This window comes from Gavia stellata, chromosome 2 (genome assembly GCF_030936135.1).
Source record: "Gavia stellata isolate bGavSte3 chromosome 2, bGavSte3.hap2, whole genome shotgun sequence".
In the NCBI taxonomy this organism is placed as follows: Eukaryota; Metazoa; Chordata; class Aves; order Gaviiformes; family Gaviidae; genus Gavia; species Gavia stellata.
The window spans coordinates 71643773-71667179 of record NC_082595.1 but is presented as its reverse complement, the minus strand read 5'-3'; the positions used below and the strand labels follow the sequence as shown (position 1 = coordinate 71667179).

General features: G+C 38.2%; 1 protein-coding gene across 1 annotated transcript; it reads left to right on the top strand.

Annotated features, from left to right (window-relative positions):
- The first annotated feature begins 254 nt into the window (after positions 1 to 254).
- CASP8AP2 (caspase 8 associated protein 2) lies at positions 255 to 21349 on the top strand. The gene is made up of 10 exons (XM_059835384.1): positions 255 to 289; positions 1473 to 1548; positions 2718 to 2798; positions 4635 to 4735; positions 5927 to 6001; positions 7232 to 7347; positions 9930 to 12460; positions 15039 to 18000; positions 19785 to 19884; positions 21239 to 21349. Exons 2-10 carry the CDS (start codon positions 1500 to 1502, stop codon positions 21293 to 21295), a joined length of 6072 nt encoding a protein of 2023 aa, XP_059691367.1. The 5' UTR covers positions 255 to 289; positions 1473 to 1499; the 3' UTR covers positions 21296 to 21349.
- Positions 21350 to 23407: the final 2058 nt, after the last annotated feature.

Below are 23407 nucleotides of genomic sequence, written 5' to 3'. Positions count from 1 at the left end.
GGAAGAGGCGGGGCGAAGGGGCGGGGGGCGGGGCGGGGCCGCCTCGCGCTCCTCGCTTTGGCGCCAACTGCTTCAGGCTGGGGGGCGGGTTTTGCCGACGTTGCGGCCGGGGACGTGCCGTGCGTCTGCGGCCGTTGGCTGCCGCGGCCAGCAGCCCCGCCCCCTCGGCGCCCGGCCTGCGAGACCAGTGGCGGCGGCGGCGGCGGCGGCGGCGGCGGCGGCAGCAGCGGCGGCGACCTGCGGAGTGTCGCGGGCCGGGGGCTGCGGGCCGCGGCGCGGCGGCTGACCGGTGAGTGAAGGCTGTGGGCTGTGTCGGCCTGCCGAGTGGGGCCTGCCTTCTCCCTCCCCTTCCGTCCCTTCCCCTCCTCCACCGCCGGCCCGGCGGGGGGCTCGGCGCCGCCTCGCCCCGCGCGGGTGCCGCTCCCCTCCCCCAGCGCCTCTGCACGGATCCCGCCGCCCGGTTCGGCCCGGCCCAGCCCCGGCCCGGCCTTGCCCACCCTGGGCTCTGCCAGCGCCCTGCCGGCCCCTCCCCCCCGGGCGCAGCCTGCCCGCCCCGGTCCGCCGGCGGTTGCAGGGCGCGGGGTGCCACCCGCGCGGCGGCAGCTGGGGTGCCGGTCCTGGGCCGCGATCGGCGGCTCTCCCGCCCCGACCCCCGAGAGGTCTTGGGCGCTTCCGCCGTGACAGGAATTGGGGCGGGCGGGAGCCCCTTCCCGCCCGTGCAGGCAGGGTGAGGCCTGGGGAGTGGGTAAGGGCCGCTGCCTCTGAACTGGCAGGCTGCTGCTCAGCACTAGGCAGTGCCTCTGCTTGCCCCGGCACCCCAGCTTTTTCCTTTGCTCCTCTTTTCCACGCAGCGGGGGTCTCGGTGTTGCAGGCTGCTGCTCTTGCTTCAGAAGTGCTTGTGTATCAGTGCCACAAGCGTGTGTGCTTGTAAAGTCATTCTGCAATAGCTGTTGTGGCGGATACTGTATGTCCTGTGGCTGAGCATCGCTATATGCTTTGGCAGGCAAAATGTTTGTTGCCTGCTACCGCTCATTATTGGTTGGCTGGTGGTGTCAGACAGGGGAAGCATGCTCTTAAATGGTCAGCAGAGAAGAAATCAGAATTATCAAATCAGACTATTTTAACTGGTTAAGGTATACATTCGGATAACCCATTCATAGAATGCAGTGCTTGTTTTCATACCAAAATTTCTTTATAGGATCTTTATTTGATATGTATGAATAAAAGGTACAGCTGAAGATCTTCTTGAAAATGCTTATTTACAGGACAGATAATCTCTTACTTTTCTTGGTAGACCTCTACATTTGTTATCTTGATGTTAGTTTTCTCATTCTAGTGTTGGATTTTGTTGAAGAGCAAGGGCCACAGGTAGCTCGGGTATAATTGACTTATTTCAAGATACTTCTGTTTTACGATGATGTTCTGAAATTGTCAATTAATCTGTTGTCTTTCCTTTGATGTTTTACTCATAGATGGGGAAGCTATAGGGAGTTTGTACCATGGCAACAGATGAGGATGGACTGGGACTGTTTGATATCCGCTACGGTGGTAAGATGTGTTAGATTACTTTCTGTTTCACAGTGAAATAACACAAGCAGTCTTATGAAAATAAATAGGCCCAAAAATAACTTAGAAAACAAAATGAAAACAACTTAAGTTGGGACAAATACTGATGAGCTTCAACTCTAATTAAATGGCTGTGGCACAGTATCATTGTAAGCCATATCCCATTAGTAAGTTTAGATTTTAAACCATATCTGTGTACTTTGGATTTCTAGTATGTTTTGAGAGGATGCCCGGAACTGGTCTCTCCCCCATGTTTTATGGTGTATAATTTAACCTTCATTGTATCTTAATCATGCATGTATTTGGACGGTTGGGAGGATTGTTCCTGTCTTTGCTATTTGTAAGAGTAAATGTGCTATCATCTGGTATAGTAACAGCAATCAAAGTACTCTAACATTATTTCCAGCTCCACAGTTGATTGATCTGACACATCTTTGTGAGATTCCCAGCCTCAGAAGGACTGTGGATATTGATATTTTTCTTTATAGTAATAATATTTGTTGCAGAACTGGAGAGATTCTCATAGAGGAGGTGAGAGTGATAAGAGGCATGGGAAAAAGACATGAAGAGAGACTGAGGGGATCTAGATCAAAATACTTTTACAGAACCAGTTAGTGTGTGAATAGATGCCAATACTAAAGCAAACACTTTGAGTTACAATACAGACTGTTACAATACTTTCTGTTTAGTGAGAAATGCTTCTTTTAACAGTAGTGGTTTTATCATAATAATTCTTTTATTTTTGTTTCTGAGTTGTATTACTTTGTTTTGTAATAATTACCTTTGTTTAGTAATAATTATATTATTACTAGCATGCACTGCATACAAGTTTCAAATTCAGATGAAGTTGACAGTTTATAATTTTGAATTTTATTTGTACTTTGCTTCATGCACAGTTCTTGTAGTATTTAGGAATTGATTTTACAAGACTGTCTTTGCTCCCTGGTGACTAAAGATCTTTTCTCCACAGTAGCAGTAGCTTGCTCAGTAAAATTCCCCCGTCTTTTACTAGTCTGTGCTACTACTTTTACTACTCTCTACTGGTCTAGGATCACAGCTACTCTTACTTTATGGGAATGTTAGAGGTTGGAGTTTACCAAATGTTTACTTTGGCCTTTTGTTTTTTGTTGTGTTTTTTTTTTTTGCTTTAGCTGAAACTTCCCCCTTCAAGGAAGGTGATGAGAGCTCAGTGGATATTTATGATGGCTTGGACAATGGTTTGACAGTTCCTGGTAGGTTGATTGTATCTTACTGTTTGGTTTGGAGCATCTGTGCTTCTTAGGCTGGTAAAACAACAGTTAGATTTAAGTTATATTTAGCTGGTGTAACATATGCTTCAGTGAGCTACTTGTTTAAATTCAAGACATATATGTTACACTCTGTATAAATACAGCAGAGAGTTCTTAAATCTATTAGCTGAATGATTATAAGGTAGTTTTTGTGTGATACGAGCTATTTTACGAGACTTGGGCATATAAAGGGGTGCAGAGAAACCTTAGCTATTCTATCTGTGCCTTGATATAGGACATTTTAGCTTGGAAAATATACCTTTATTTTGTGTTTTTTAAATAGCTTCAGGACCAGAACCAACAGTCACTGATCACTAAATCTCCAATGAGAGCTCCAAACCATACTTTCTGTGTGATACAGTACATTCAGTAGATCCTTTTAACCTTTTGTTACTTTCTCAATAATTTCATATGCTAATGTAAATTAATTTCCTCTTTTAACTTCTTTAAAGGTAAGAAAGAAATAGACCCAACACATGTTCTTTTTTAGGAGTCTTAGTGTACTGTTTTATGAAATGCTGTTTCTAGTGTTTAAACAAGTGTTTCTCTACTGACCTTACTACTGTAAGGCTATTGAATTTTTATGGAAGGACTATACTATATCCTACAAACATAAAGCATCTTTTTCTTGCTTTCCATTTTGTATTTGTTACAGCATATAAGAATATTCTCTAAGTCTGTATTCCACATACTGAGATGCATTGTTTAGTAAACATAAAAGATGCAAGGAGGAATAACTTAATGCAATGCAAACATTTTATATAGTCTAGTTCTGAGGGATCTTTTTTTTTAAATTTGAAAAGAGGATTCGTGAGATTTTTGCTCTATACAGATAAGATGTTATTTACATGTCGTCTTGCATTGTGTTAATAATACTCTTTGCATTATGGTATTGTCCAAAGGATTGAAGCGCAGCTTTGGTATTTAACTTCATTTATTTGTCTGCAAATGAATCTGTATTACAGAGGTGTCATAAGTCAGGTCCTGTTAGTAATGCCTATTTGGTGAACAGAGCACACAGGTTGATTTGGTGAAAAAGCACCATTATCTAAATAATTGGAGTGTTTGGGTGTTGGGTTGCTTTTTGTTTTGTTTTTTTTTTTCTTTCATTTCTTTGGAACTAAAGCCAGGGAGTTTGCATTTGTGAGAGAATATAAAGCAGCAAAGAACATTTATTCAACACAAGAAACATGGTATTCAACCCCGTACCAACTCTACAGTAACTCCATTTGATTCTGATCAACTAATCCGTGTTTGTGAATGTGTAGGACATTGGCACCTGAGTATTCTTTTTCTCAATAATTTTTTTTCAACAGCAAGTGTTTCCAAGGTGAAGTCTGGCCAAAAGCTGAATGAATTGTAGGATGCACATATTTATTCTAGCTTTCTGCTATCTATTGGCTCTGGAATTGCGGAACCTCAGATAGCTGCTAAAGTGTAGCCCTTCTTGTGTTGTAAATTAGGTAGATTTACTGTGAGTTAGCTCTCCTTTGACTTAAAACAACTTATTAGACAGTCATGAAATACACCCATCTTTGTTGTTAGATGTCCTGTACATCTTAATTTTTCTAACACAATGTTTTCAGTTGAACTTTAATTTTCATCCTTACCTTTTATGTTTATGTAAATTGGATCAAGTGTTTCCAATAAAACTAACATAAATGTTGAAATTCAGGATAGGAGTTTCTCCAGATAAGGTCATGTGTTTTCCTCAGTGACACAATGCAACCTGGCTAGAAAAATACCTTTTTCTTTATGTAATTGATTTTCTTTCTACAGACAATTCTGCTCCAAATTCTACACCAGCTGGAAACAGCTTGAATTTATTTGATGAGATATTAATTGAAGAAGGGACTGCAAAGGAAGCATCCTACAATGAGGTGTGTATTAATGTGATAAAAATAATTCCGGTGTTTTGAAGGTTTTTTGTTCCAAATTTTCTTGTGTAAAGTGCAAAAAAGGTTGTCAGTATGCTCACATTATTGGAAAAATAGGGAAACTTTTTAAAGAAGTAAAACCAAGAGTGTGCTAATAAACTGTTATGTCAAGAAGTTTATCAGAATAAGTGAATTGCTCACTCTGTGACATGGTCTGTTCTTATTTAAAGTCCTTTGCATGCTGTTCATGTATCAGCTACATTACGGGATAATGTACTGTAATTGCCTTCTAGTGAAATATGTGTTCAGACATCTAATACAAAGCTAGTCTTGATATTTCTCCCAACAAATTTTACCAGACTAAAGCAGATAGATCATGGATTAATCTTATGTGTCATTAAATTTTGTTCTTGAGAGTGAAGACAATCATGCGGTGGTTAACTGCTTCTAGCAAATCAGCAGAACGCTTACTCATGTAGCATCCCTTATCTCGGTCCATAAGACACATCTTAACTAACTTGAGCTTTGGAGTAAAAGGGGCAAACATCCACAGATATAATGCGCTATAGAAGAAGCAGGAGCAAAACCTCCAGGAGACTACTAAGTGATGAAAATGTCACTTTGAACATTTCAACGCAGCTGACTGTTAAGTATGGCAATACAGTTGTCGTCCATTCTGCGCAAGTTTTGTCACCATCTACTTCTAAAGAAGGGCTCATGCCACATGTATTTTATTTAGTTTTGTGATTGCAACAGGAGCATGTCCTTCGCAGTCTGTTTTTGCAGTCCAGGTTTGTTTGTAGTAACTTTTTGGTGTGTTATTCCTTATCTGTTTTGTGTTATATAAAATCTGACAAACAAGTCCCCATCTGTAGGGCTCTGAGAACTCCTGCTCCTCAGTTATCATGTCTTTAATTTCACAATAATATGGTTTCCTGTTACTCTCTAGCCTCTTCCTGTTGGGCAAGCACACGTAGATTTCCTCTTATCTGAGTGTTCGTGATGCTTTAGAGACTTGTATACCTGTTGGAGCAAGTTGAATCTTTTTCTTTTAATATGGCTTTAATATGTTACTTTTGGAAAAAGTACAGAGCTTTGTAATGTATATTACTCTGTTAACTATAAATCTAGAGTAGTAACTTTTCTGTGTAATTAAGTCCACTTCTGTGCTGTGAATTCTTCTCTCTTTGGCAGTTGCAGGCAGAATATGGAAAATGTCAGCAGCAAATTAAAGAGTTGATGAAGAAATTTAAGGAAATACAGGCACAGGTACTGTAGTTCAAAGGGCAACATTGTCAAGATTTATGTAAAGCAAACTGAATATTGCTTTGAGAGAAAGTTAATTTCATATGCTTTCCAGAATTAATCCATCACGTGGATGGTTTGTAAAGCACCTCTGTAGCTTGTAGCTGTGCTAGGAGCTTGTTCTACGTGGGAGAGTTGCTAGGATAGCCTACTGACAAAATCAATAGGTAAATTCACTTGTTTAACAATGTTGCATGCAGTAAGACTTTAATTGCTTAAAAGCTATCTTTTATCTCCTTAATTAGACAATAAGCATGTCAAATGAGTAGTTATCAGAAAGGTATCCAGTTCTCTTGTTTTTTAAAAAATAAGTCTTTTAATGCACTAGGGAGAGGGTTGCAAAGGTACCTGAGCTGTCATTAGAACTGGAAGAGGATGTCTGTGTTGCTTTGAGCATAGTGCCATTTTGATAAGGCTGAACTGCTCTTCAACTTGAGCTAGTATCCCCATGCTGTGACATTCCATATTGTTAGATTATCTTGGGCAATTCTGCAACATGCTCTACTCTGTATTACAGATAAGTCCCAAAGGTTCTATGCTTTGAAATGGTAAGCAGCTTCTGCCCTGTGACACTTCTGTATTGTTTTCTGCAAAACTTGTCTGCCTTTCTGAGCAGGCTTTGCTGAGGACAATTATTAAGAGAAGGGGCTATCTCTAGGACTGACAGATAGGGTTCTAGAACATCATATCTAGAAATGTTAGCATTATAGAGCACCCAAAGTTTTGATACCTTGAAAGAGATACAATTACCTTCTTTCTCTGAAAGTGCTTAAAAGCTACATCTGTCATTTGACACAGTGACCAGGAAAGCAGTAAATTGAGTAAAGGAATGAAGCAAAGGGGCAGATTATAATTTTTTAGCTCTATGGTTACTTGGTTTATGGCATATTTCAGTTTTAATAAATTGAATGCTTAAAACGTCCTAAATAATTACCAGGAACACAAACAGGAGCATAAACGTGAGTGATGTGGCTTTTTTTTTTTTTTTAAAAAAAAGCTCATTTTGATCTCAATAATTCTGACTTAATTCTGACTTCTCCAAAACAGTTTCTCTATGTTCTACTATCAGTTTGCATATGATGGGACTTTGTCTAATCGTTGCCTTGCACTGTTTTTTCATTACATGTTTGGATACCCAAGCTAATTCTTGTTTTTTCTCTCTCTTGCTGTCTTTTTTGTATATTTTTAAAATAGAATGTTATTCTACAGAATGAAAACCAAGCTCTCAAAAAGAATATTTCAGCACTTATCAAAACAGCAAGAGTGGAAATTAACCGTAAGGATGAAGAAATCAGTAATCTCCATCAAAGGTACAACTATAGACGGTGGAACTGAAAACATGCTTTTTGTCTGTTTGTGTTTATATACTTGCAAGAAACTTTTGTGTGTATTCTAAGTAAAATTAATGAAGAAAAGCATTACTTAGTAAATAATTGTTTGTGTGGTTTAGTACTGGTACAGTCAAAGGAAATAGGTATGTATCTTCTTTGCTTGATGAGGTCTTTGGTTTCTAATTAAGAAAACAAGGAGGAATCCAAAGGGTGAACATTTGCCTGAATTCTTTTGTTTTGTTTAATTGCCCATTCCTGGTGGGTTATCTAACCATCTTGGATGTTTCAAAGCAGATACTATCTTAGACAGTTCAGCTTCAGAACTCGTCTATTTTATGGTCTCAAACGTGAATTCCATGGAACTTTTCAGACAACAAATGAAAATAAATAGACTATATAAATGTTTTCATGCCAAGATATGAGAGCCCTGTCTCCAATAGTGGGGGATAGCAGCTAGAGAATTCTTGGTAATTTCTGTGTACTACTAATCTTACTGCAAGGAATTGAAGATATTAAAGTATGGATGAGAGAGTAGCTGAGTTTAAGGTTTCTGAACCTTTTGAAACCAGAGCAGGGATCCAAGATTCAGAACCCCTAGCTTATCGTAAGATCACCAGCTTGTCACTTGTGTGACATCAGCCACATCACTGGTGTGTTTGTGTTTTATTTAACCCATTGGATGTTTTTTTGTACCAAAAGGTGTCATAAAGATGGAGGTTCATTTGACGTTACTGTTTTAGAGGCTAATATGCATATTGACTGATTATTTTTTTTCTTCTAAATACTGAAAATTGCAAGATATGCTCTGATGGAGATCAAGAGGTTTTAACATGTGTAACTCTTTCAGACGATTGGCTTTCACGCAATAGCTGTCATTTTCACACCTTTGGGTGTAGTATTCTGGGTTGTAAATTAAATTGTTTGACAAATATTTTCCTGTTTTGAATACTCACCCTCATTAAAGAGTTTACAAATTCTTTTGCAATACCTTCTGATGGTGATGAAAATTTATGAACAAGGTATTTGATCTAGGTAAGGCATCAGTCATGGAAAATTGTGGGAAAGGTGGCACTCTGAGGTCTTAGAAGCATGCCTTGTCTGCTGTATGGTCTATAATAAATTAACTCATCTTAAGCAATCTACCTATCTGTAAAGACTACTTCAAAGATAATATCTTTGAGGGAAATTGTTAGTGCTTATCTCAAAAAAGGAAAAAAAAAACAAAACAAACTAAAAAAAAACCCAAACCCCACTTGTATACAATTACATTCATCACACATGTATGTAGATTTAATAGCCAGCCTAAAGCATGGCAAAAACTTGTCAGTATAGTTCAAAATTGAACAGAAATACAGGAAAGGGTTTTGGATTACAGGAGCTGCAGCATTGTTTTAGTTCAATGTTCAGCTCACATCACAATGTCACATTTTTGGAGTAGAGCCAGTTGTATAAGCTGATCATTACATATTTAAATTTACTGTATTGGCCCATAGGAAGTGTTCGCTTTTATAAAGCAAAACCAACCCCATTTTGTATTGGAGATAAATAAGGAATTATTTTACCCTTGAACTGATTCCTTACAACTGGACACTGAATCAACATAAAATTTCAGGCGAAAACCGAATGTCTGTGTGTAGCAGCCCCTTCATCCTTGACTCTCTAAAAAGGAGCCATACATTTGGTGGTTTGCTGCCATCATTTGTTGGTATGACTTTTACTTCTGTTTACTTCTGCATCGGTTAGGCATGATCATTCTTTTGCAATAGTGGAAAGTATTTAAGAAGGTTGCCATTGCCTTTAACCATGTCATTTTAATGAAATGTTTTGTTGAATATGGCAGAAAAGTGTCTGTCTGGGGTTTTTTGTTGGTTTTATTATTTTTTTTCTGGTGAGGTAACTTTGATAAGTTCTGTCGGTAACGAGTAAGAGCTCAGGCCGTACAAGCTACATGTGCCCTTTGTAATTTAATTTTTTTCTTCTCGTTATGATGATCTTGCAGCAGTAGCATGTGGCCTTGATGAGGTTTGATTATTGTAATTTACTACTTGTTTTCTGTAGCTTGCAGCAATTTCCAAACATGGTAGCTTATTTACTTATTGGGTGGAGTAAGCACAATCACATTATACCTAATCTTTTGGTTGCCAGTTCACCAAATAATGAACTATTGAATTGCTCTTTTTTTATTATTTTTTTTTTTAAGTCACTAATGCTGTAAAGAACAACTTTTTTTTTCCTAGGGGGATGCTCTGTTTATTGCTGGACAATGAAATACTGATTTGAATTACTGAAATTGTTAGTTAGATCCAGTACAGTATTTTTCCACAGATCTTGCTTTTTCTTTGGATGAATTTCATTTGGAAAATACTTATACAAATCATATTCTTTTAATGTGTGCTAATGGAAATTATTTAACTTCTATTTTTATCTCATCTTTTTTTCAACTTGAAGCTGAAAGGAAGTATGAACATTTTATAGAGAGATAAGGATTCATTGCAATTCAGCTTTAGTTATGTTTAAATAAATTTCAAAACTAACATGACTTTTTTTCTTTTTATAAACAGGCTATCGGAATTTCCCAATCATCGAAGTACCTTCACCAGAACATACCTTCCAGGATCAACTAATGGAAGATGCTCGGAGATGTGTAAAACAAAGGTTTCCAAATTCAGACCTTCTGATTCAGGTGACAGTATAAAGATGGAGCATAGAATAAAAAATGACTGTTCAAAAGATACATACCACAGTTACTCATCTCATAATACGGACAACGGGAAGTCTAGCTCTGAAAAAAGAAACACTTCATATTTACTGAGATACCCTCCCGAAGAGCTCTGCAACAATGATACTTATACATGTCTACCGAACTATGACCATAGGTCCAACAAGGATAACAGAAAGGAAAGAAAAGACATGAAAATTAATGAACAATATAGTAGGGGACATGTCAATAAATACAAAAGGGAAGTACATCAGAGTACCGGAAACAATGGTAACTGTAGCAATGGTGACAGCGAAGAGGGGAATTCAGATCCTCAGCAAAAGCTGAAAACCCTTTCAGAGAAGTCTAGTAAAAATGAGTCGCAGCAAAAAAGTCAGAGCGTAAAACTCAAATGCAGTCCAAGTGTAGAAAGAAAAGTAGAAAGGGGTGTTTCTTCTTGGGAGAAACAAACTACTGGTAAAGACAGATTTCAAACAAGAGGTGAATTGCATGCTGATGAGCGATCACAAAATTTATTAAAAAAAGACATTAAAACACATGATAAAGATGAAAAAAATGCTGGCCAAAGGAATAAACCAAACGAAAAGCTACAAGAGCAACCAAGGAGGTCTGGTAGAGGGAGTAGTCCACACTCAAAGCACGAACATTCAAAGAGCCTTCATGAATCACGTAAATGTCGTGTGGAAGAGCCTAGAAAAGGAAGAGACATTGACTGCAAGAGAGACAGGGGAACAAATGATCATAGTTCTCGAGAAGAAAGGACTTCACCTTCTAATTCCAACAGCAGAGAGCATAAATACGCACGCTTGAAGGAAAATAGTAGTAGATATGAATGGGAAACAGCGCATTCCAAATCAGAAAGACACAGAACTGAAGAAAAAAGGAAAAGAGAAAGAGAGAATCAAGATGAAAATAGACATTTTAGAAATGAAAGAAAAGTTGCAAAAGAGATTTCTCACCAATCTGGAAAAGAATCCAAGAAAGGTGCAGATGTTACAAAAAGTGAGAGAAACAAGTCCTATAAGCTAGAAGAAACCTACAGGGTAGCAGATAGCATAAAAGACCATAAAATTCCCAAAACTGACCACACTGGGACAAAAAGCAAAGACTTAAAACTTAGCTTTATGGAAAAGCTAAATTTAACTCTTTCTCCTGCTAAGAAACAATGTCTCTCTCCAACAGATGGACTTAAAACACCTTCCCAAAAGGCCACTGATGAGGGAAGTACAGAACTCACGCTGCAGGCAGAACTGTTAGATTGTGCCTACTCTGTTAACTGTGCTCCCACAGAGCAAGCCAATTCAATACTACAAGTTCTGGACAGTGCAGCTCAAAGCAGTGTGGAACCAGCACTGCCTGTTTCTGTCAGTTCCGAAAATGAAGTCTTGAAAAAAGCAGCAGCAGATCCAACACAGTCTGAAGCATTGCCAGTAGTGGCAACTGATGAACTGAGCTCAGAAGTCTTATCAGAAGCAGAAGTGGGTCAGGTACAGCCCCAAGCCTTGCCAGGAGCACCAGAGGTACTGGTTCCTGATGAGATGCAGGCTGAAACATTGTCAGTGGCAGCAGAGGCTTGTGAGCTGGTTGAATCGGAAGCCTCAGCAACAGCAGCGGCAGTGATAGATCTGAATCACCCTGAACCTTTGCCCCTGGAGGTGGCAGGGAGTGTGGCACAGTGTGAAAACTTGCCTGTGACAGTGGGTGTGATGCAGGATGATAATGTACCAGCAGCAGAAGTGACACAATCTCAACCTGCCAGTGCAAGTATGGGAGCCCTTCCAGAGTCAGCAGCAGAGCAGAAAGAGGAAGATAAAATATGGCTGGCTGCTGACATAGAAAGCTCAGCAGACCAACGTGGCTCTCAAAACCTTGTCTTAGATGACTCGGAAGCCAAAAATTCTGGTGACCTGGAGTCCTGTGATGTTGCAGATGATACTAGTGAAACAAAACCAGACTCTTTAATGGAAATAGTGAAGGACGATGATCACTTGGCTACAGAAAATGTTGAGTGTTCCGCTGAGAAAAACAGTATCTGCAAAATTAATATGAGTACATCTCAGTCACCTGACAGAACTATGTTAACTGATAAGGATGAACCATTAGCTGACCAGAATGCTTGTGATCTGGAGCCAGACCTAATTGAAATCAGTACTGCAGCATCTTCTCTTAGTGGTGAGATGTATCCTAGAACTAAAGAGAGAGAAACTAACCCAGTTCCTGTTGATGATGACAGCTCAATACTGAGCATTGATCTCAATCACTTGAGGTATATTCCAAAGGCAATCAGCCCACTGAACAGTCCAATGCGCCCTTTGGCTAAGGCACTTAAGATGGAAAGTCCCTGCAAAGGTCTTGTGAAGAGTTACAACAAAGGTATTTGTGTATTCTCATTTCCTTTCTACATAAAGGCTTAGAAGATCCATTCGTGGAAAGCAGAAATTACTTTACCTGCTTTCTCAAAATTATAAATTATTTCTTCTTTAGCTATATAAGTTATAGTGGCCTTTTTTGTTTATAGGGGAACTGTTTAACAATGCAGTCAAGATTGTAGCTGATTGAACGTTAATGCTATAAAAATTGTAGTTTGTCACTGCTGACAGAGAATGGTTGAAATAAGAGTAATGTACAAACTTTTGAAAAATACATACAGGTTTCTTAATTGCAGTTAGCTCTGAGTAGATCTCATTAGGTTTTTCTCTGAAATTGTAGAGGCAAAAGTTATTTAGGATCATATTCTTCCAAGTATGTATTTGTAAGAAAGCTGGAGAGAATACCTGAGACTTAATTTCTAGGAATGTCAGCTAAGAGAAGGCTGTGCTCCCCTTCGGAATTAATTTCAGTGTGAATTTTTATACAAATTTTGTAACTGTGAGTCAGTCAGTGGGGAAAAAAGTAGAACATACAACATGAGGATTTATCATTAATGAAGTAAGAGCTAACTCCTAAATAAGATGTCAAGGAGATAAAATATGGTGACAGCACTCACAGGAAGAGAAAATAGGTGACCCAAAGTTTGAAACTTTTACTTGTGTGAATTTAACTCTTCCTGTAATGTCCTGCTGCAACTAACAAAAAGTTTTCTTGGAAGTTTAGTTTTCCTACTAGAAGAGGAATGGTACAGTGGCACTTAAATCCTTGTTCTATATATTTTGGAGCATAACCCTTATGTCTTTTTGCAAATCTTAATGTGCAAATCTTTTTGCAAATCTTAGTGTGGTTTACTCTGGAATTCTCTCTCTTGTGCTTGAGATAGCTACTCTCTTAAGTGTGAATTCCTTTAGCAGTTTATATTTCATTCCTACAGCAGTTTATATTCTTCGAAATATGTGGGGGGACGCACAAGAGCTTTGGGATCAGACTAGATGTACATCAAACAAAAGTATTTTTCTAATTTTGTAGTGTTTCCCTGAGTTACTTATTAGAGGAATCCATCCTATCCAGAACTTGCTACTGAATTACAAAGCAGTGATTTCAGTTCTGAAGTTAGATTCCTCGTTGTCTTTGTGATCTGACTAACAATACGCGTGTCAAATGTTCTGCATCTGTTAAATTGATGGGAGGCTATGGTTTCTCTTGGTCTTGAAATTCAGTACTCGCCTTTCTACTGTTCTGCAGAACAGGGGTACATTTATTAATACTATGTTTTGACCACTTTCATTTTACACTTTGTTTTGTCAAAATATTGAAGTGATTAGTTTGAGAAGGTGTTGATCCTTGTAAAACTGAAATGGAGGCAGTGATGGAATAGGTTTTTGCTCCTGTAGAATCTGTATAAAGTAAATATTTTCAAATGTTGCTTTGAAGTGTTAATCATAAGTTCATTTTTTATGGAGAGCAATTTAGATATGTTCTTTTATGACATTAAAAGTTTATTAGAGGTCATTAAGGAGTCTAATCTATGTGCAAGTGAACGTAAGAGTGTTTTATTAACTGGAGTGCCCAGCAAGCCTAAAATTAACTGCAAATCTCGTTAATCAATACATACGCACTTCAGTGGCATTTTTGTACAATGGAAATGAGCTTGCCTTTTCATCTTTTGTAACATGCTGCTTTGTAGCTGACTGTGATTGCTTATTTTTCTTAACAAAATAGCATTTGGTTTGAATTTTAAAGAATTATTAAATACATATTTAACGATACCTCAAAAATAGAAAACATTTAATAAACTTATTTGTGAGATGGAGTAAGGCATACTACATTTGGCAGAGCTTTAGCCTTTCCTGTCACATATCTCAGTCCCTATACCAATCATTCAGGAACCTGAACTGGAGGCTTTCTCCAAAATTTCTGAGAAAAAAAGCTTTTTATGTTGTGGTGCTTAGTTACAGTGCTGGTAATTTTAAATACATCAAAAACTGAAATAGGAGATAATAATGTGTGTGCACAGTGCCTACTATTGCTTTTGTTTAGTAAGTTATTTTATTGAAAGACTTGATGATTTAAGTAGAACCTTTTTATCAGCCCTGGAAGAGAGAGTTGAATGCAAACATTAATAGGTCATTTGTACTGCTCATTTTGTTTTAATTGTGAAACTGCTAACAGAAAACCAACTATCATATGTAAATGTTAGTCCATAATGATGTTAAAATTCATCTTGTGCAGTGTTCAGAAAACTTGTTAAAGTGAATGGAAAGAAGTCTAAAACTGACGAAAACTGCTAGATTTTTCTGTTTTCAATGGATATATTTGTGAGATAGATCACATGTTTTTGGTGAAGTGTTGAGGTCTTATTTGCCCTTTGAAGCTCAGAAAAATCCTGTTAAATTAGCAGCTGCTGAAGCAAACCACCCAAACTTGTTACAGCTCAAACTTCCTGAGTTGTCGTTGGCAGTTTCAAACAAACAGTTCTGAAGGGTCACTTTACAGAAGAGAATCTTCCAGGTTTTTCTGAAAACGTCTGTTTTATAATTGCATTCTTTATGGTGATTAGCAAACTGTTTTCTTTTTATAGATTTAGTTCCTGAAAGTACGGTGGTTGTTTGTCCCTCAAAGAATTTGTCAAAGGAGGTAAACAAAGAAAATCAAAAGCCAGTTAGCATGTCTGATGAACACTTAGAGATGGAGTCCCAGCTGAGTATCTCTTCAGATGAAATAGAAGAAGGAGAAATCATAAGTAGTGATGAAGATGAAGAAAAATCTGAACCAGAAAGATGCTCTGAAAAGACAAAAAAGTCAAGACCAAAAGCTCCTCCTGAGACACGAAATTTGACCAGCGGTCCACAGAATCAAAAAAGCAAAACTGTGTGTTGCAATGAAGATAAAGGAAAATTTGTTTCTGTGAAAGTAAGTACAAAGAAGAATGGAGAGAGGCATAAAAATCAGACTTTCAGATGTTCAAAGGATATGAAGAAAAATAAAACTGTGAGCATTGCTTGTCTTGAAAAAATAGTTCATGTTATTGTTGAACCTTCAAATGTACAAGAAATCATGCAGATGCTAAGAGGTATACGAAAGCAGATGAGGAAAAATTATATGAAGTTCAAGGTACACTTTCCAGTTCAGCATTTTCACAGAATTATAGAATCTGGTATCATAAATTTTACATCATTAATAAAATACTTGAACTTTGCCAAGATGTCTACATTAGGTGAGACATTAAAATTGAATATCTGTGATATTATAGAGTCCAAACTTAAGCAAGTTAAAAAGAATGCAATAGTGGACCGTCTTTTTGAACAACAGATATCAGATATGAAAAAACAGTTATGGAAATTTGTAGATGAACAGCTTGATTACTTATTTGAAAAGATACGGAGAATTATAATAAAACTATGTGATGTGGTAAATGTGGGAAATGAGAGTGAGGAAGGGAAGTTTGAAAGACCAGGAAGGCAAAAACACAAAATCAGTCATAAAAATGATGTGCAAAGATCTAGAAAAAAGACCCTAAATGCCAGACCTCAAAAGGCTGAAGAATATATCCATTCGAAGCAAATTGTGGATTGTCAACGACCTAAGTGTCACCATGAGAAAACTAAAACAGATGCACCAAAAACTGCCTTTACAAAATGTCTTAACTCCATTGATAACACAAGGAATTCCCAAACCAAAGTGCACCTCTCTAAAGAGAATAGTTTGCAAGGCACTCTCACTCCATTGAAGGGTGTAAAATATGAAAAGGAAGGATTCCAGCTGTCCAGAGATGCTAACAAGTCTGATCTTAGTTATGAGCTTCTCACAGAACAACAAGCATCCAGTCTTACTTTTAATCTTGTAAGTGATGCTCAAATGGGTGAAATTTTCAAAAGCTTATTGCAAGGTTCTGACCTCTTGGAAAAAAATGGTGGCAATATTGACAGACATGAGTGGGAATTCAGGACACCAGAAAAACAGTTTTTAGACAGTCATAAATGCAGAGGTAACACGGCTGGACTGGTGCATGAGATTCCTCCAAAGGAGGCTTCTGTGGAATCTCGACCAGTAGAGGACATTAACTGGCCTATTGTTTCACCTGTAAGAGCTCCCTCTTTAACATCTAGGCTTCAGATGTCTGTTGATCCAGACGTACTAGATGAAAGCTGTATGTTTGAGGTTCCTACAAATGCAGCTTCATGCAAAGAAGATGAATGCAGTTTACAGAAGAATAAATCATTTGTTTCTTCTATCCTCCTTGAAGATTTGGCTGTTTCCTTAACCATTCCATCACCTTTGAAATCAGATGCTCACCTCAGCTTCCTAAAACCTGAGAATAATTCTAGCTCAACTCCCGAGGGTGTTCTCAGCGCACATTACAGCGAAGATGCACTTCTTGAGGAGGAGGATGCCACTGAACAAGACATTCATTTGGCTTTAGAATCTGATAACTCAAGCAGTAAATCAAGTTGTTCTTCATCATGGACAAGTCGGCCTGTTGCTCCCGGTTTTCAGTGTCGCCCCAGCCTACCAATGCAAGCAGTAATCATGGAGAAATCCAATGATCATTTTATTGTAAAGATTAGGCGTGCGGTGCCATCTACCTCACCAGCATCTGATCAGACGGCTTCAGTGAAGGAAGCACAGCCATCCTCAACCAAGAACGGAAAACAAGAAATGAAAAGTGGTGAAAAAGAAAGGGTCAGTCAGAGTGCCACAGCAGCTGCTGTGCAGGAAACCGTCAGACCAGATCTGGTTAAAATGGATCAGTTGCCTCATGTCAGCACTGGACAAGAACAAAATCCTGCCTTATCTCAGCCTCTAAAGGAGTCGCATAATAGTATTGGAAAGGAAGAAACTACTGGGTTGCTTGGACCCTGTAGAAAATCTTCAAACACAGAGGGCCAGGACACTGGAAGCCCAGATGAAGGCTCTGAGCAATCTCAGAGACACAAATTGAAAGTATCTGAAAATGTAAATGAAATGGGTGTTAGATCTCAGGCTTCTTTTCCTGCTGGATGCAGTGTAGAGTCATACATAGACTTAACAGATGATATTGTTAGTGAAACTTCATGCCTTGCAGTGGAATCCACTGCAGATAACAGGACTCGGGGAACTTCTACAGCTAACTCGGAAAACAGTGATAAAAAGGAAGAATTGGAAAAGTGCTCTGATGCATTTGTAGACTTAACAGAAGAGCTTTCCAATGAGGCTGTAGCAGGTGAATGTGATCTTGAAACAAAATCCACTTCAAATACTGATGTAGGATGCCAGATAAGTATAGATGGTAAAACTACTAAAAAAAGGAAAAAGGAGGCTGTCGGAGAGAATTCCAACTCAAAAAGGCAACGAAAAGAAACTGAATCATCAGGTGAAGGGGGCGATGCAAGTGGTGTGAAACCTGAAGAGGTAAATTCAGCACCCAAACAATGTTCTAATAAGAAGAATGAGTTGCAGCAGAACAAAGACTCTTCTCCTTTGGCTTCGTCTTCATCGTCACCTAGTCTGTATGCCAAAAACATCATTAAAAAGAAGGGAGAAGTAGTAGTTTCCTGGACGAGGTAATTTCTGATTTGATCTGTTTGACTGTTTTAGCTTTTCTTTACGTGATATACTGAAAAGTGGGAAGAAAAGGATATTTAGCTGATGGCTGAGGTTACTTGGTAGCTGTACATCCTTCTGTAAATAGTGGAGTGGGAGCCTCCTTCTGTCTATGCAGGATGGCTTTATGAGACTGATGCCTTCTCTTAGAGTACCACTAAAAGGTGCCAAATTCTATTTTATCCTTTTTCTGTACCAGTTGTCCAGAGTAAAACAAATTTAAGAGATGAACTTATTTCATGTAATCCTGTTAGCAGCCTTTGGAAGAGAACAATTTTTAGTAATTTCTTAGGTAGGTTAAATCAGATTCGCCTTAAAGAAGGTGGCTTCCATACGTCTTAACTAATTCCATCACTCACCCAGATCTCCCAAAACAAGTACTTTTTGCTGGTTTTCTTAAAGCTTATATGCTAAGGTAACAAGACCTACTATATTGCACTGTCTGTAATTTTTGTTTCCCTTGCCGTTTCCTTTCCTGTCCAAAATTTCCAGCCAGGCTTGGTAGGGGATGGAAGTCTCTGACGTTCCTACAAGGCCTGGAAGCATTGGTGACTGGGTAAAGGAGAGCAGCTAAAGATTTCCTCTGCTGAGAGAAGGCATGAGAGCAAACAGTTTCCTGTTTTGGGGTCTACGCTGCTCAATCTGCAGAAATGTACCAGTCAACCGTTCAGCCCATATATTCCAGTTAGTAGGATGTGAGTGACAAATGAGGTGACTGTATTTGTCGAAGATATGTGCAAAGTTATTGTGTAGTTAGCAGGTTTTGCTACAACTTGATACAATCAACACTTTATAAAGGACAATTTTCAGGACAGGCTTTTCTGAACTATAGCTCAGATATAAAGTAAGTTTCTAGGTAGCATTTTAAAAGAAAACCAGCTCCTTCCTGGAAAAAAGACTGCAAAAGCTCATACGATTTTTAACATGCAAACCAGTGAGATAGGAAGAGATTATTACAGTTTTCCTTATGACTATGACTAGGTTTTCTGTGTCACAGTCTTTGTGCATCTTTGAACTATACCTAAAAAAAAAAGTTTATTTAAATGACTAGTCATTACATTTTTCTTTGAAATGGAGGAAATGAAATATAATTTATTGGAATATGGCATGTTTCAACCAAAGATGCATAGTAGCTACTGTATAATGACTGTGTCTATATACATTTTACATATACCTAAATTCATTGATGAGACAAACAGCAAATTGGTGATACACTTAAGAATAGACTCCTGGTCCTCTATTCTCATGTGAACAGTGGGTGTGCTCTGAGCATGTTTGTTATATTAGGCCGCTTACAGAAGTCAGACACCTCTCTCTTTAATCTTTGAACGTCAGTAGGCCTTAGGTGAAAGCCGCTGCTTAGCCATGCAAACTGAGGCAAGTCCACCTAGAACTGCTGGCCCCTGTTGAATTTATGAGTTCTTTTCAATTCAAGTTTAAACGTCTGCTTTAGAATCTTAAAAATCTTTTTGGTGACTTTGGTTTTGGGTTAACTCTATTGTAATAATCCTGCCCTTCCTAATAGGGTAGCATGATCTCCACTCCCACTTGTTTGTAGTGACTCTGTTATTCTGTGCTGGTAGAGGGGAAGATCCTCCATAAGTTCATTGCTGCTGTTTGAACTCATATTCTGTAGTTTGGAAATACTCAGAATTTTATATATGCCTGTATGTATTTTTTGTTTGTGTGCATGTAGACATATATATGTATTAATGTTTATTCTAAAAATGCATTTTTGCTATAGAAATGATGACCGAGAAATTTTACTGGAATGTCAGAGAAAAGGACCATCAAGCAAAACCTTTGTTTCCTTAGCCACTAGGCTGAACAAAAGCCCAAATCAGGTAGCTGTTACCATTTTTACATTTGATAACAACTGTGTTGCTACATTTATAATTGCAGTTGAACAAAAATCTTTGCAGACTTTCTGCTAATACGGAGTTGGTTTTTCCTCATGTCTTTTGTTGGGGAGTTCTTGAAAAAAGAACCTTAGATTGTCCCAGTTGTTACTTTTTAAAAATATACATTATAGGGATATTATGGTCCAGGGATTCTTCAGTACCTGTTTGATTGGTACCTTGAAACTGCTGTGTCCAAATGTAAGCCAGGGACAACAGGATTGTTTCTATTGTTGGATCAGCACTTAAATAAAGAAAGGTAATTTGGAGAGGCCCAAAGCCTTTGCACACATTTAATAAATTAGAAAAGGATTAAAATTAGAGCTGGAAAAAAATACCAGGATTTTGCAGAAAGTACATTTTTCATGAAAATGTTTCCTTTTTTCTTTCACTTTTTAATTAAGAAACTTAAAAAGACACAGATGTCAACTTGATGTAGAACATTTCCAGAGGTTTGCATATAACTTTGTACTTGTCTTTAATTGCTGTCTTAATCTCTATCCTACAAATCTAAAAAGGGAGAAACACCCATTTGACTAAGTTAGGAAATCCTGCATGCTCAGGATTTGGCTTTTAGGATGTTATGTTGTATGGTTACAGAGTCTTTGTGGGGTTTAGAAGCAGTTGGGGTGGATGGTTAGTGTTGTTTGTGCATTTATGCCGCTCTTCCCAGTTAGCTATTTGGTGGATGATAGATATGCTGTAGCCATATGCATATAGCGATAAGAAATACTGACTTACAGTTGAATGAGGTCACTATGTAAGCTGTAGCTATGCTCAACAAAAAGGTGTTAGATGCTCATCTACAGACCCGTTTTGGAGTAATCTGCCTACTAGAGATTTTACATGATGAGCCATAAATACCTGAAGCAACAGTTGTACAAGAGGGTAGAAAATAACCAATAAAGTGTGCTTTTTGTGGAGTACAAAATAAGCTTTTGTCCTTGCATTTGAATCTTACTCACAGTTACACCTGGCAAAATTCAAGTCTAATTGGCTTGAAGCCTTCATTTTTTTTTCCTCCTTGTTGTAAGGAAGCCTGTGTTAAACCGGTAGTTGGCTCTAGCTCTCTGTGATTAACCTGGAGGCTGTTTGAGATGTCAAAGGTATAGGAGGACTTCCTACATCCAATTAACCTGTTAATGGTGTGCCTAAAATTCTCCCCCTACAATTTATTGGAAGCAAATAAAAAACAAAGCAGTGGTCATCTTAAAAAGACTTTATGCTGTCAGATCAGTCTGTCTTGGTAGGTATGGAAATCTGGGGCTTTAATGATGTGTCTTTTTTTGTCCTCCATTAGGTTTCAGAAAGATTCAAGCAGTTAATGAAGCTGTTCAAGAAATCCAAGTGCAAGTAAACTTACCACCAAGTTGCTTCATGGTTACAGGGTTTAGCTGTTACCAGTAACGATGGACTACAACCACTGGTGGGATTAGTGGGAGGTATCCAAGTCAGAATACTACGTTTGGTAAATCTGATGCACTGTTAATTATTTACTTCCCTGTCCATGTTTCCTCGGAAGTGCTTTATCAGAATAACACAGAGGGAACTTTACAAACAAACTGGCTAGGAAAGAATGTGCACATACAAATGGAGCAGTATCATTTCAAGGGGGTGGCATCTCCTATTGCGTCTATAAGCAAAGATGCATATACATTCTATAAGCAAAGACAAGGGCATGCAGTCAAGTGAAAATGGTGGGTCTTGCTTAACTTGTTGGAAGTACTGCATATGGTGATGTTGAACTGTGATTTTAAGAATCCAGCTGGTAGATAATCCTGGAAAATTAGAGGTACGTCATCTTGGTTACCTTGAAATGTATTTTAAGAAGTTAGGCCTTTTTTTCTTTTGAAATAAGGTAGGGCAATGATAGCAGTAATTCCAAAAACCGCTTATCTAGTAGTTGGATTCTGATGGTAAAGAATAGGTGGTTCTTGCTTCTTTGTCAGTTGCTCATAGTGTGGGTTTCAAGGAGAGAATCTGGCACTGAGTGTAGGGTTTGTCTTCAACTTGAAGCACATTATCTAAGCTGTTTCTTAATGACTCCAGTGTTCAACAGAGATGAATGAATTTCTCTTTCAGGGTGCCCATCTATTGTCATTGACAATGGAGAAAATCTAAGCCAATTGTCTAGTCCAGACCCCTAACTTCCTGATTTTTGAAGTCAAATAAAATGAGTCCCAGCCTCTGTGAGAGAGTGAAGCCAGTCATTAATGCAGTGACCAGTTTCTCAGTTTCTTTTAAATTGTGAAATGCTGTAATGAGTATTCATTTACAAAGAACTGTCTTGTAGTTAAAAATGTTTTGCAGTTCTGATGATATTTAAAAAGACTTAGTATTGAATTTTGAATAGTTGGTGTCTTTTTTCCCATGAAAAATGTATTGGAATTTTTTTCTTTTTTTTTTTTGAAAAGGCTAGTATGTTTTTCTGCTCCAAATTACATCTGGGAAAGGTACTTAAGTTAGGTCTTCAACATAATGAACATTCTGTTTTGTTTAAAAAAAATAAAAATTGACAAGTTACTTTCTTTTTAAAATTAATCAAGAAACAGACCTTTACAGTTTTATAAAATGTGACTTTATACTTACTAACCAGGAGAAAACTTTTCTGTAAAAACAAGCAGTTTCAAAAGTTTGTCAACTTGGCATGTTTTGACAGCAATTGTTTCTATCTTTACAAATTGTTTAGTACATTAGAAATTCATTATGTTCTATTTTAAAGAACTCTTATAACTGCTTCCAGTTTTACCAGTACATACTGAAAGTGACACACATTATCTTATATGTATTGCTGCTTTATCCCAAATTTCTAAGTTGGTTTTTTGTGTTTTTGTTCTTCCCCCTAAGAGGCATTCCTGGAAGTTGCACAGGTTTCTGTGTTATGAATTCATTGATGTTTGAGGTTTTATTCTTTATTGAGGATTGGAATTGCTGTAGTCTTTCTTCGGTCAGAACATCTGCTGAGTTTAGTTAGACCTCATTTAAGAGCCCCACCTAAGTGCATTGTTTTTCAACTTGGATTAAATTGGCTTTTTTTCAGAATCCAATGACAGCTTTTTCAGTTTCAGCATAACGGTTTTTTGTTCCCTCCCCAACTAATGGGACAGACTTCTCATTCTAATAAACCATCAGATAATTTGTCAGTGATGTTGCCACTGAAACCTTTGGAGTGTTGTAAACGTGACCTATGGAATGGATTGTCATGCTGCCAGACAGTGGATCATCCTCATCTTAGGCAGTGCTCTGGAAACTGTTACAAGGAATGACTTGAGCAGGTGATGGTGTCAGTTCTGGCAGTCTTCCATCTTATGTGCTTGCTTCCAAAACGTTTGCTTTTGATGATCAAGTGTCACTCTCCATGCTATGCCAGCAGCACCTAGTGATTCCAGTGCGGGATTGGTATGCCTACCCATGCTTGTTCTTAACAAACATTTGTGACAATTGTTTACTTATTGGAGGTGTAAATCTA

Bases quoted from the DNA above. Each gene is read 5' to 3' on its own strand.
- CASP8AP2 (XM_059835384.1), top strand. From the start codon at position 1,500: ATGGCAACAGATGAGGATGGACTGGGACTGTTTGATATCCGCTACGGT. The intron at 6,002-7,231 runs GTACTGTAGTTC...TTTTTAAAATAG, and splicing joins TTAAGGAAATACAGGCACAG to AATGTTATTCTACAGAATGA. The intron at 19,885-21,238 runs GTAGCTGTTACC...GTCCTCCATTAG, and splicing joins TGAACAAAAGCCCAAATCAG to GTTTCAGAAAGATTCAAGCA.